Source organism: Rhea americana, unplaced genomic scaffold (assembly GCF_003343005.1).
Source record: "Rhea americana isolate MKP2758 unplaced genomic scaffold, rheAme1 scaffold_222, whole genome shotgun sequence".
NCBI classification, from domain to species: Eukaryota; Metazoa; Chordata; class Aves; order Rheiformes; family Rheidae; genus Rhea; species Rhea americana.
Genome location: NW_028186337.1, coordinates 352,047 through 365,323, shown reverse-complemented (window position 1 = coordinate 365,323; position 13,277 = coordinate 352,047). Strand labels below are relative to the sequence as shown.

At 37.5% G+C, this 13,277-nt stretch overlaps 1 protein-coding gene across 5 annotated transcripts in view; it reads right to left on the bottom strand.

Annotated features, from left to right (window-relative positions):
* Positions 1 to 13,277, bottom strand: part of CCAR1 (cell division cycle and apoptosis regulator 1) — a 28,656-nt gene that overhangs the window by 14,797 nt on the left and 582 nt on the right. For 2 of the 5 annotated variants that reach the window (XM_085305548.1, XM_085305552.1), the window contains exons 2-11: positions 12,571 to 12,691; positions 6,452 to 6,624; positions 5,802 to 5,846; positions 5,097 to 5,129; positions 3,886 to 4,079; positions 3,235 to 3,349; positions 2,958 to 3,150; positions 1,633 to 1,765; positions 1,137 to 1,298; positions 387 to 612 (exon numbers count right to left, since the gene is read on the bottom strand). In XM_085305548.1, coding sequence (XP_085161674.1) covers positions 387 to 612; positions 1,137 to 1,298; positions 1,633 to 1,765; positions 2,958 to 3,150; positions 3,235 to 3,349; positions 3,886 to 4,079; positions 5,097 to 5,129; positions 5,802 to 5,846; positions 6,452 to 6,624; positions 12,571 to 12,643 — 1,347 coding nt within the window. In that variant the 5' untranslated portion in view covers positions 12,644 to 12,691. The remainder of the gene's footprint in view (positions 1 to 386; positions 613 to 1,136; positions 1,299 to 1,632; positions 1,766 to 2,957; positions 3,151 to 3,234; positions 3,350 to 3,885; positions 4,080 to 5,096; positions 5,130 to 5,801; positions 5,847 to 6,451; positions 6,625 to 12,570; positions 12,692 to 13,277) is intronic. The other 3 variants (XM_085305549.1, XM_085305550.1, XM_085305551.1) reach the window with 3 other exon arrangements.

The following is a 13,277-nucleotide window of genomic DNA, read 5'->3' as shown; positions in this document are numbered from 1 at the left end:
AGGATACTAAAGACTGCGATGAATTTGAAGGGAGTAAACAAAACATCACTAAATGTGAGAACAAAAACTGAAGGGGGAAGAAGGGAAGGGCTACATTAACTGTTCAGCACATACTGCCTCAGGACTACACTCAGACCCTGCAGGAGCTGGCTTTCTTGCCTATGATTAGATTAGTGTAACATGGTGCAGTGAATGCAAAAGAAACCTCAGTACAAAGAAGATGCAACAGAGAAACAAACCAAATTTCAATCATGATTCCTCAAATTCTATTGAAAAGTTTAAAATGCTATTTTTGTTAGATCATTGTAGCATATTTTCAGCTTAGTTGTAACCAGCTTTTTGCCTTATAGGTAGAAAAAAATYGTAATACAGGAGGCTGCACAAACCTTTGCACTGTACAGATGATCAGCATCAGGTGGATCAAGGACAGCAGCATTTTTATCTATAGGATCTACTTCTCTATGCATTACGTAGAAATTACAGTAGTTTCCGAGCTGAAATGGTCTAGACATAGGAAAAGCATCCACCCATGTAAACTGAGCATCAAAGAAATCACTCGGGATATACAAGTTCTGGTAACGCCGCCTCAGTTCCATCATATCACAGCTACGGCTGAAATAAACAACATTTTTGAAAGATATAGCAATTAAAGAAAACAAGAAAAGCACAGCATTAAGAGGAATATTCACTGGAAATACAACCATCTTATACCTAAACTTGAAGAGAACTATTTCAAACTGTAAAATCTTTAGACCAGGAACTACATGTGAAGCTGTGAAGAGCCACGCATAGAAGACTTAAAATACTTGATAATTTTGATCATTTAAAGAGTCACGTATAAATTACCGAAGTCTGAAAATGACTAACTACTAAACACTCTTTAGTTAAGGTGTCGACGTATTAGGGAATATTTAATAAACAGGATAATGAAAGTATTTTGCAGAAGCACTCAAAGATAAGAAAGAACCTAGTAAATTTATTGTAAGCTTCTCTGTCATTTACATATTTGATTTTTCTTCGAAGTTCAGATCATTACCTAACATTCACTACACATTTGTGTTGGCACTGCTCACAGTAATCTGTATCCCCTAATAAAATGAGATCTTCTAAGTAAAAATCTGGCATAACAAACATACCAGTCCAATGAAAACTTGGAAAACTGAACCGTGTAACGTGGAACAACACGTCGCGGCCTTCGAGGCGATCTCTCCCTTTCTCGTCGAGGTGATCTCTCTCTGGAGCGTTTTCTTTGGGGTGATCTTTCCCGGGACCTACGTCTCTCTCGTTCTCTTTCACGACTTAAAAACGCATACAAGATGTACATATTTTTTGCAAGCTAGTAACAAAAAAAGCTTTCTAGAACGTTACAGCACAATAAAAGCTAGAACTGTCACAGATGATTCATAAATGAAAATGAGAAGTTCTGAGTAATTTGTTTCAGTACATTGTCTCTTCTTTAAAAGAGAAACTAAATATGTAGCTCTTTGCTACAGACAGACAAGAACTCTTTACCAGTACCTACTGGTAAAACTGCCTGTATCACTGACTTAATTTGGAGCAAAAAGCTCAGCTCTGTTAGAAGACTAAATAATAATCAAAGCTTTCTATAGAGATCTGACGTCAATAACGTACCTCCTGTCATCTTTTCGGTTTGGCATAGCATCTCCTCCTCTGTCATTCCTCCCAGAGAACCTGGACGGTGGGTCTAATCTTCGAGCTGGTTGAGGCTGTGAAACTATACGAACAGGAGGCTGTAACAAGCCAGCTGAAACAAAAATTTAAAAGATTAATACATAGCAGGGGGCAACTGTCTACTCCATATAATTAAAAKGATTGACTTTACAGTGGTTTTGAAAGATACCAGTGAAACAGCTGTTAAGCAGCAAATAAATCACTAGCAAATAAATCTAGCCCACCTGCAGCAAACAGAGCCCTACACTCTTCCTGATAAAAACATAAACACTTTTCTAATTTCTTTTAAAATAAGTGAAATTTGTTTGAAGTATCTGAAGATGGAAATAATAAAATCTAAAAAGTTATTGCCTTCTTACAGCAAGAAGTTATAATCATAAATATCTAACTCTTTATGGGAAATATAATTGTTTGAAGACAGATATACTACATACGAATTGAGCTAAAGAAAACCTAAAATTTATTTTTGAGGCTGCTAATAGGTAAAAACAACCAGCTTCTTTGTAAAAATTACTCTTGAATCAGTAGATTACATGACTGCATTAATCCCCCAAAACATACTTTTTGTCTTAAGACAGTAAACATTTAACTGACTAACTGTATATGGAGGAAACGTTACTAAATACTGCTGAACCTAGGACCAATTAGATTGTAATAAGCATTTATTCAGAACAGCTTTGCTCAGGTGGTAGTTTAAGAACCTCTCCCCTTACTTTTCTTGTAGGTAAGGAGTACTGTAGGTCTTATTAATCCTACTGCTTATTCTTCAGGCACACAAAAAGCAAGTGACACAACCACTTTAGGTTTTAATTTGTCATGTTCAGCAGCACCCATTCCCCTAAACACCAACTTGGCTAAAATAAAAAAAAAACTAATAGAAATAATACATTTTTAAGAATAGCACTGTGGGAAACTCAATCTTGATGAACACTCCAAAAGATGCTGAAGAATTACACCAACTAACATTTTCAACTCCTCAACTTGTCTGTTAAACTCTCAGAAAAAATAAAAATACACAATTTTGTTTTCAAATTATGAAATCCTACGAGAATAACAGGAGGCCACAGGAAGTTCACTAACCAGGTGATTCTTGAGCTATTACAGGTAACACGATTTGCGTATCTAACTTCCCACAACTGTATTCAGACAGTCARTGATCCTCCCCTTCTATAGGACCCTAGTCACATAACTTCCCTTGTTACTTCAGTCTTCTGAAAACATCACACTAAGCACAGGGAGAAAAACTTTGTAAACTGAAGGAGCACCTTTCTGCTGCGGCTGCTGCAGTAACGGCTGAGGCTGTGTCTGAAGCAAAGGTGTGATTGAAGCAGCTGATATCTGTGCCTGCAACAAAGACTGCGGCTGCGGCTGTGCCTGAACACTGAATGCAGTCTGCTGTGCAATGGGCTGAAGTACTGCTGGAGGTGTCTTGAGTAAAGGCTGAGCTTGGGTCTGGTTCTAACAGAAGAAGAGGAAACAAGCTRTGAAAGAATTTAAACTGCAAGTAGTCTAGTATAAGTTAGACCGAGTAACCATCAATACCTGATTTGGAAGTGTCTGGATCCTTTGTGCATTCCATTTGAACGGCATGTTAGGATTATAGGTAGCTTCTACCAAAACTCTGTCGCCCACCTGWGGTGTCTTTCCTTTAACAGCACTGCAAATATTGCAAAAAGCGTATTGTGAGAGTCTTGCTAACCTACAGAAGTAGTTTTATATTTGAAAGTTATGTTTGAAGTTGGGGGAAGTAGTGGTAGTTCATAAGAAAAAGCTTACAGAAACAGCATCTACCCCCTGATTCARTGAAACCACTATCTACTTCAGATAGAAATATGTACAGGAATTTAATTCCTGTCTTTGGTCCAAGATTATAAGTTCCCAGATTGTACTGGATAAACACACACAGATAGAGAATTATATGCATTTCCCCATCACAAACGCTTTAATTTTTATAATATAAGAACTTAGTATCTTCTCAGTCTCCTAGTTTTGGCTTTTACATGAAGAAAATTTATGTAAGAAACTTAGATCTAGAAGCTATTAATTTACTCAACCATCTGACTTTCAGTGTTCATAGAAAAACAATACTGACTGCAGACATTACTACTGGAACCACAGAATTAKACTGCAATAATCTAAAACCTTTTATTTAGTATCAGAGAATACATCTGCAAGCAAGTATTTACGCCTTACCTCAGCTGGAAAAAGACATCTTCATCCACAAAACCAAATGTATCATGTAGYTTAGTAACTACCCCAGTGAAGACACGCTGCTTTTGTGGTTGAGTTTGCTGCTGACTTGACCGAGGTGCTGGATAAGAAACAGTTATCTGGGCTGCTGGYTGAGGAGTAGACAAGCTAAGACTGGTAGGCAGTGCAACAGCTGGCTGTAAGCAAAATAAAGCAAACCCTATAAATCTTATAATCTGCTGACATACCTACAAGGAAYAGTTCCTTTACTCAAGTAGACAGGAGTTTAAAAATCTCCTCAAAGCAATTATTCTGAATGGAGATTTTCAGAACATGGAAGTCTATTTTAAGATGACTTTTTTTCTACTTGAAACGCAGACTGGCTTTCCTTATCTTTTTTTTTTTTTTTTTTTTTAAAAAAGTCATCTTTCCCAAAATACATACTTTGTCTAGAGGAGGAAAAAAGAGAGAGAAAGAAGACTGCGTTATTATCTGCAGATTACCCATGCGATGAGTCTGAAGAGGGGATAAGCTCCTAGTTTTGCTAGGGATACATRCTTAGAGATCATTTTCCATTCACATACCAACTGTATTGTTATAAAGTCAGCAAAGGGATTGAGACTAACAAGAATCCTTCTTCTAACTTGAAAATTTATGTGCTTGCCTTACAAAAGCAGAATAAGGAGGCAGAACAAAAGTTTTACAGAGTAATATAATGAAATTAAGTAACCTATTTTTACTTCATACTTTTTTAAAAACACTTTTGAAGATTAAGTGAAAACAGAATGTGAGCAATTTACARTGTGCTAAATGGCTGCGTGTTTTATGCCTGTCAAGCTCAGTAACATTCTTTTCAAGCGTCTATATACACATATCGCAATACTGTTAACACAGGCAATTAAATTCCTCCTCAAAGGAGAGGAAGATTTTCCTAATTTGTTACTTACTGCAAAACACTGAACACCTAAAGTTCAAACCAAAAAAAGTAATCTAAACACCTATACCCTTTAAGTTCAAGGAAAAGGGTATGCTGCTCAGTTATTAGAACCAAGGCAATGCATATTTTAACATCTGGATAAAATAAACCTGTACCAATAAAATATCCATTCATATTAGTTCATTTTACAGATTAAGCCATTCAAGAAGTCACAAMGTTTGCACTCTTGCATTATCTGTGTTTGGGGATGAAGACCAAACAATAAAACCAAACTAACCTGGGTTAAAATGGTCTGCTGAGGTTGCTGCAACTTAAAATAAATAAAAAGTTATAAATTAATTTTATGTGCTTAAGGAAACTGTACAATTTTACCTCCTCTTTACAAGTAAGTTTTTGCTTAATCTGAGTCAGTTAATGGTCCTTTGGGGTTTGGTCATTTCAGTAGTTTGCATATCCATAAAAATTGTGATTATGTGGTTAATTTTAGGATCACATGATCCAGGTTTATTCAGTAAGCRGAAATGCTCTTTTTCTTGTAACTGAAAAGTAATAGCAATATCAAAAAAGTTTTGGCAGCTGAAGAAGGTTAGGCCTGTAATTTTCATGTTCATTTCTTCTTTTTCAAAATCTGGTAAGCTCAAAGATGACAGTAAGATATGTAAAAGGGAACTTTTTTTGGACAGCATCCCTCCAGCAGTTAAAATACATGGCCCTGTTTAGAGCAAAGTTTAGCAGGAATCGTGTACACATGGAATGGTATATTTTTAATRTCCTGTTTGCACGAAGTTAAGCAGGCTCTCATTCTGGATACATCTCTCCATGTTTGTTAACTTCAAGTTCTCTTTCACTATAAAAAAAATATTMCTTAGTTTCTTTAACAATTTCCTATACAAGGTTGATTTTGGAGACAAATCCTACAAGACCCACAACCAACATTATTTTTTAAAGTTATTTGCAATGTACACAAAAGAATCAGACAAACCTGTTGCTGTACACTATAGAGAGTCTGTTGAGGTTGTGAATATTGCTGAAACAGATAAAAGCAAAATCTCATAAACAGGAAGTATTATTATCCTCAAAATGCCAAATACAAGTTATCTGTTAAGCATGTTTTAGATGGRAACTATTCACATTTAATAACTGTATTACAAAACACAACTAATACTATCAACATATATTACCCTTATAACAAATATTCTTAAGACTTTAGACTGGACATCTGGTTTACTCTTTCTAGATAAAAAATTTACTTTGGCAATTTTTGTTAAACCTGACACTTAAACAATACCTAGGATACAGCATGAAATCTTGTGAAATGTTATCAAGGTAACATATGGTGATCAGAGATGCTCAGAACTTTATAAACGTTCAGTTTAGTGGCAGCAGAACTTTTTCCTGAAATGCTCTCTGCAGCTAAGATTAAGCAGAAATTCTCCCACCTTCACAGATTAATACTACTATCGATAGCTCTAGACCTACAGTACTGCTGTTTTAACTCAGGTTTATACTGTAAAGGTAACATTATCCACTTGCTTTTCTCCTGGATACTTTAACTTCACATACACTCACAAAAATCACTGTGTCTGTATTATTACAGTTCACACAGACAATAGCAAGTACTTCCTTCCTTACCTGCTGTAATGCAGCTGCTGCAGCTGCAGCTTGCTGCTGTAAAGCAGCTGTCTGAGTTAGCTGATAGTTAGTTGGTGTTTGGGTAGTCAGGCCCGCTGCAGCCAATGCCGTCTGCTGGGTGTATATTGTAGGAGAGGCTCCAAGCAATGATGGCTGCTGTACACCAAGAGCAGCTGAAAAGAGAATAAACACGTAAGCACTAAGAGTAACTTTAAATAAATAATGGTTCTGGCAGTTGCAGGATTGGAAGCAGGATGTGATGCTTCACTCCTAAGTTCATAAAGTAGATAAGCCCAATGCCAAAAATTAAGATAAAGCATTAAACCTTGCTAGCTTTTCTTCTAAATTTAGTYAGAATTAGTACACCACAGTAGAGGCACACAGACTGTTTGATTTCCTTCTGTCAAGTTGCTTATRATTTTACAGTTCTAGCAGTTGTGCTCCACATGCCATTGTTTCTGATCCAAAATGAAGCTGTCATTCGTGATCTGGGGAGGCAGCAGGAGACRGCTTTGTAGTTTGTAACCATCTTCATAAAATATACAAAGATGCTATTATCAACTCAACAGATCCTGAAGRAAATGACTCCCTCTGCCACATCATTCTTTCCAGTAAAGTACAGTTTTTAGMGAACAAGTTGATGGCATCGATCTTCTCGGAATTTCAAAATGAAACACGGGAAAAAAAAAATCAGTAAGCAACTGYGTAAATAATCACTATGATGATGATGATCTGTATCAAGTATTGTCACATAAGCATTCTAGAAGGTAATACTATTTTAATAATGAAATCCGTAAGCATTTCATATTACAGCAATATTACAGTATTTCCASTATTACAGGCCTTTTTTCCCCTGGAAAATTCAAACTTGATTCACTTTGAAAGCTAAAGAAGCCAGTTATTTCTCCTATGACATGCCCTCCATTCCCCTAATCCTCTTCCTTACTCCTTCTCCCTCTATCAGTTCCTCTTTGAAAGTATACTTTCAATCATCTAGAACCACACTTTCATCTGGAACATCACCACTGCCTTRTATAATGCACTTTAAACAATTCTTTAAGYCTAATAATAATAAAAAAAGCTTTGCTGCTGCATCCTAGGACAGCTTCCATTTTCTTGGCTGCATTACTTTCGCTAGCTCACTCAAGGCAAATAACAAGTGCGTTAATCTTTCTCCTCTTATTCTCAAATGCTGAACAGAAATTCCTATTGGCACACAAATTCACTTAATGCTATTACCTTTGAACCCATTTGACTACCCTAGCCATCATTATTCAGTCATGTGATTCTAATATTATATTGTATTGTGATGAAGATGGGAAACATTGTCATCAAGCTGGTTTCAGGAGCTTCTCCTACTTTTTGAAGGAARGATACTCAGAAAAATATTAATGTGCTTGGTCCCAAAACCAGATCTTTGGTTACTCTGCTCTGCCTTTTTGGTTACACTTGCCATTATGACAGTTTTCCTTCCAGCAGGACCGACCCATAAGCATTTCTCTCTCATGCATTTCTCAACCCACATTACTACTCTTATTCCACCTGCTCCATTTAAATAAAGATTTTGCTGTCACTTTCTTAGCTTTCACTATTAACTGGCTGCCACGTTATCTACAGCACTGCATATCAACCTGCCAACAAAGAGCAAGGTCAGAAGGGTGTTGAGAACCCCCCAGACTACTATCTATTACTACAGATGTTTTTCAAACTGTTTTTCAAAGACACATCCTCTTCCTACTGACTTGGGCTCAAGTATTTGAAGAGTTTAATCTGACCATCTTTTATTTACGTATCAACCAAATCGGTTCTGATAAAAATAAACAATCATGTTTGCCATACTAGTAAAAATAAATAAAAATTCCATAGCCAAAAACTGACTGCATGTAGCACTGACATCTGACTGYGTATTATGACTACTGCCAGCAAACATCTTCAGTGACAAACAACAGCCTCTTAGGATTTGTAATTACTGCCCAGTAAGTACAGTGCCAGAAACACCTTCCTTCAAATTAAGTCTAGTAAACAATTTCCACTAGCACCAAACACTGCATGACATTGAAGTCGGGAAGGGCTTCAATACAGATCAAAGTCCTAGGCCACAGCATCCTTCCAGGTAAAAAGTTTCTGTTGCAGCAATTTCAGAAAAACAGAGTATTYAGTGGTCTCTCTTGATGCTTAATTCAGAGACCCTTTAAGATACGGGAAACATCTTCAAAGAACATAGACATATCCTCATGGTAAATGATACAGATTTATTAGGATTATAATAAAGGAGTATCTATCCAGGGATTTGAGTGTTTTTCACAGTTGTCAGGAATTGTGGGTTTGGGGTTGTTGGCTTCTTTTTGTTGTTGTTTGGTTTGATTTTGACTTTTCCCCTCCCCTTCAGACCTGCAAATTCAATTTTAGAGAGTAGATAGTCATTCAAAGGTAATATTGCCTTWAAAAAGTTTCTTCAAGAGTAACACACATGCAATCTAAATGCCATATAATCCTCTCTCAAAAAAATCCCACCAACAGAAGCCAGGCAGTGTATCATTACAGGACATCCCTTTACAGCAAGCCAACAAACTGCATCAGCTACTATTTCCTAGTAGATCTGAGAACCACAGTCCCAGAAGAGCCACAGGGAGTATTTTGGAGAAGCATCTCACTACATGCTTGTCCTATACTCCGGCTCTTCTTTAGAGATCTCATATGGGCCACCAGGAATAAGCTTCAGGGACTTTTTTTCCCCCATCAGGTGCACAGTTCTTTCATTCTAATGCAACAAAGTCTTGATAAAGAAGATAATGCTAATTAATCAGAATTAGGCACAGCTAAGACTTTACTTTTACTAAAGAAAAGGTTTCGGAGTAAAACTAAAGTTCTATGRAAACAGGCTTCAGTATGCAACAATCAATCTTGAAGGTGGTGCATACTAAGCACAGAGATTCAAACCAAAAGACATGTTGAAAATCAGCAGCTGAGAGAACAGAAGGGGCTTCTCCTTGAGGGGTGGGATGAGGAAACTACTCATCATCCTAAGTCTACAGATACACTGACAAAAGAAAAAAAAAATCTATGTAGGGTTCAATTTTCTGTAGCAGGCATCATTTAATTTAATTTCTTCTTTTAACTATGCTTAACCAGCATAGCAGGGACTTTATCCTGTTTTTAATCATGCGATGCATGGAACTATTAGACAAAGTCTTGAGAAACAATTTCACTGTGTTGCAAGTAGGAGTCTCTCATCATACAAAGATCTTTAMTGACACCTGGAATTACCTGCCTGCCTTTTAATACTAGAGGCACAAAAGTAAATAGTAAGCTATCTCAAAGAGATTCCAGGAACCCCTCATCACATGCATGTCACTCTAGAACTATGTAGCACTGTTGCACCTTACTAATTAAAGGCCCTAACTAGCAGAGTTACTTGTTCATCAGGGATTGCCAAGACATCATGCAAGTCAAAGTGAGAAAAAAAACTGCCAAAATTACCTTTTTGCAATTATAAAACTGAATTTATAACATTATCAGTAAAGATGAGTAAAACTAGTTCATCACTTGAATACAACTTAGGAAAGAGCTATATAATATACTGCCAGTGTTATGAAAAAAATGAGACCCATTCTCCTCCATATGCGAACATCTGAGGCTTTGAAAAAGGAACCTGATGCTTGGATAAAGACAGCAGACATACATAAAGATATATATACACTTTTTTGCCAATTCTCTTAAAATATACCAATCTTTGGAAAGCATGCAAGCTTTTAAAATCAAGTTTACAAATATTCAAACTTACAAGAGCTTAMCACAATGCACAATCTACAAAACAACTTCTTGGGCTTATCCACAGGGAGAAGTAGTGCATGCTATTCAACATGCCTGAGCACCGACAGCACRTCTCCTTAACAGGCAAGTAACCTGGCAGGACAGACATACCTTCATGCAGAAAGGAGACTACTCAGCTGCAGCCGAGTGGYGTACACACTGCTCTTCAGCTCTCAGCAAGACCAAGGAACACTGTATTTTAAAAATAACAGCTACCTTCTGTCCTATGCACTAGCAATAASCATTGCCTATAAAGGAGCAGGGGACAGAATACATGTATGGGTGCTGAAACAGGAACTGGGTGGCAGAATCCTGGGGACTGGACAGCATGGATGGGAAAAAAAAGAAAGATGACAAACRAGCAATGGAGTATTGACTGCAGTAGCAAAAGGAAGGTACTGCAGAGACGAAAGCAAAGATCTAGAGGCCTTGCAGAGAAACTGTGGAGAATATACTGTAGCATGAAGAGGGAAGCTAGAAACAAGAGGAAAGGTGGGACTAYTGCAAGAGGAAGGCAAAACTGCAATCAAATGAGTCTTTAATGGCTCACGCAKTTTAAGTCAGGTGCTATGGTATCAGATGCACAGCTAAAAATCCCTGGAGATACTGCCCTCACTGAGCTGGTGAAAAAACTCTCAGAGCAATTGATGCTGACTAGCCTTATCCCAATCAAATTTTGCATTTCATTTAATTTAAGAAGGCAGAGAAGTACACTAATCAAAGGCAGAGTCATATGTATAGCAAAGGTGTAAAAAGATGTGAGTTTCTAGTGATCTACCTCTGCTTCCTCTTCTCCAGAGCCCCCTTCTGGTCCTAGTTCAGGGAGGTCTAAGATGGCTGCCAGCTCYTCCCCTTTAGCATTCCAGTAGCTTTCTCTCCAAAGAGGGACATGGAGTATGGAGTTGGCCCTCAGCTCAGCCTTGCACCACCACTTTTGGTGCACAGTCTTGAGAACTACTGCTGCATCAGACACTGGAACCAAAAGCAAAGTTTGTCTCTCCCATGTTCACAATTCCTACTTTTTTCCTTCAGCTTGTTAAAGTTTTTTTTATAGAAAGACAGTAGTACCAGGGTATGCAGATGAGCTGTCCAAGGAACAGGCACACTGGGACTGAGTACTATGAAACCTATTGTTAGGAGAGGGGAGGAAACCAGTTCCTTGAGGATRTGCATTAAGACTGGATCAACATCCAAAGGAAAAAAGAGTAACTTAGGTAAAGAAAACTGAGTTTGGAGAAAGACTTGTGTTTCCCCCCCAGACACACACATACTCCACCCCTCCAAGGAGCATCAGGYATTCCCAAATTTTGCTAAGCTTCAGAAGTAAAATACTCACAAAGGAAGTATGACATTCAATTTCCTATCAGTCAAGAGTAAAATGCAAAAGACAACCACAAAAAGGACAACACTATAGAAAGACATCTCTTTAATAATGCTACTTCCCATTCTCATATTTTGAGATCCTGAATCCTCAAAGTACCACAGCTTTCTCTAAGCCTTTCTGCATTAGACTACTGAACTACAGAAAWTAGGAAATACTTCGAATTCAAAAGAAGAAAAGTAACCCAGCACTGGAAATGGAAGTACCAATATTCACTGTGTAGTAAGCTTCACATTGCTGTGTTAAAAYCTTTTCCATTACAGAAGAATCCATGTGAAACGTATACCAAGATGTAGTCAGCTAAGCCTTCAAATACACTAGCCTGTGATTCAACAAGACTACATAACTAAAACATAAAGGACACTATGACCAGCAGGGCAATGCCTCTGGTTGTAGTGATCTTTGAGTTCTAACTTGGCACAAAAACCATAATTGCTTCTTTTCCCCAAGAAGTAAATCTCAAAGACCTCTCCACTATGTGAAGCATGCCCAATACATTAATAAAGGCAAAGTATTTTGTAAACATTGATTTAAGCTGCCCTGGGAATGAAACACAGGCACCACGTAAAAATCTGTAATGCCTTATTAGTGCTATTGTTATTTAATCCACGAGTGCATTCTGATGAAAAGTAATTCGATTTACACAACTTTGGATACAAGTAACTTAATTTTACTGATCAAGATACTCAAGGAAAATTCAGCTATGATTCTACTAATTACCCTACACAAGAAAATATACATAGTTAATCTTAATTAGTGATCTTTAATACCTTTATCACATAAGAAACATCCAGCATATACTCTTTCAATAGAATTTATCAATAAGTTAGCTGGCATGGAGCCACTCTTCACTGCATACCCAACTAYGGAATCTCCAAATCTACTAGATGTCAGGGTTCAAACATCATGTTATATGTAAACTGACCTGGCTGAGATACTGCAGTGGCTGTAAACTGAGTAGCCCAAGGGGGATTCTTCTGTCCTCCAAACTGAGCCATCGTGAAAGGCAAAATCTCCTGGGTGTCTATCTTCTATAACTGCAATCTATTAAAATAAAGCAGCAGCTACAATCTTCAAAACATTTACCATCGGCCTATTTTAATTCTGGGTCAAAAAAAAAATCATGTTGAAAGATTATCTTCACTTCTCTAAACCTGGTTGGCAACATACATTCTTATTACAAGTGGCAGAAACAAAAAGTTGCAAGACAAGTTATGATATTTTCCTAAGAAATGATCTCTACCCTCCCACTCCTAACAGTGAGACTAATGCTATTTAAATTCAAAAAAAAAAAAAGTATTGAAGTTTACAGTGAGACTGGCAGAAAGGTGACTCTGCAGAACGAAGGGGGTTTTTTTGTTTGTTTGTTTGTTTGGATGGTTTTTGGTTATGGTTGCTTCTGTATCGCCACTTAGAAGCGAAACCGGTGGAAAAAAACACCACATGCTTTCGGCCATCACTCGGTTCCGAGCAAAGCGATTTCCTTGAACAAGGGCGAAAAAGCAACGCGAAAATGGCAGAACGCTCACCCAACTCCACAGCATACCCCCCCCCCTGAAAAAAACCGCCGGGGTCATCATCGCACCGCACGAGCCGGTCCTCTTCTTCACTGTTTTTAATTCACTTAAAAAA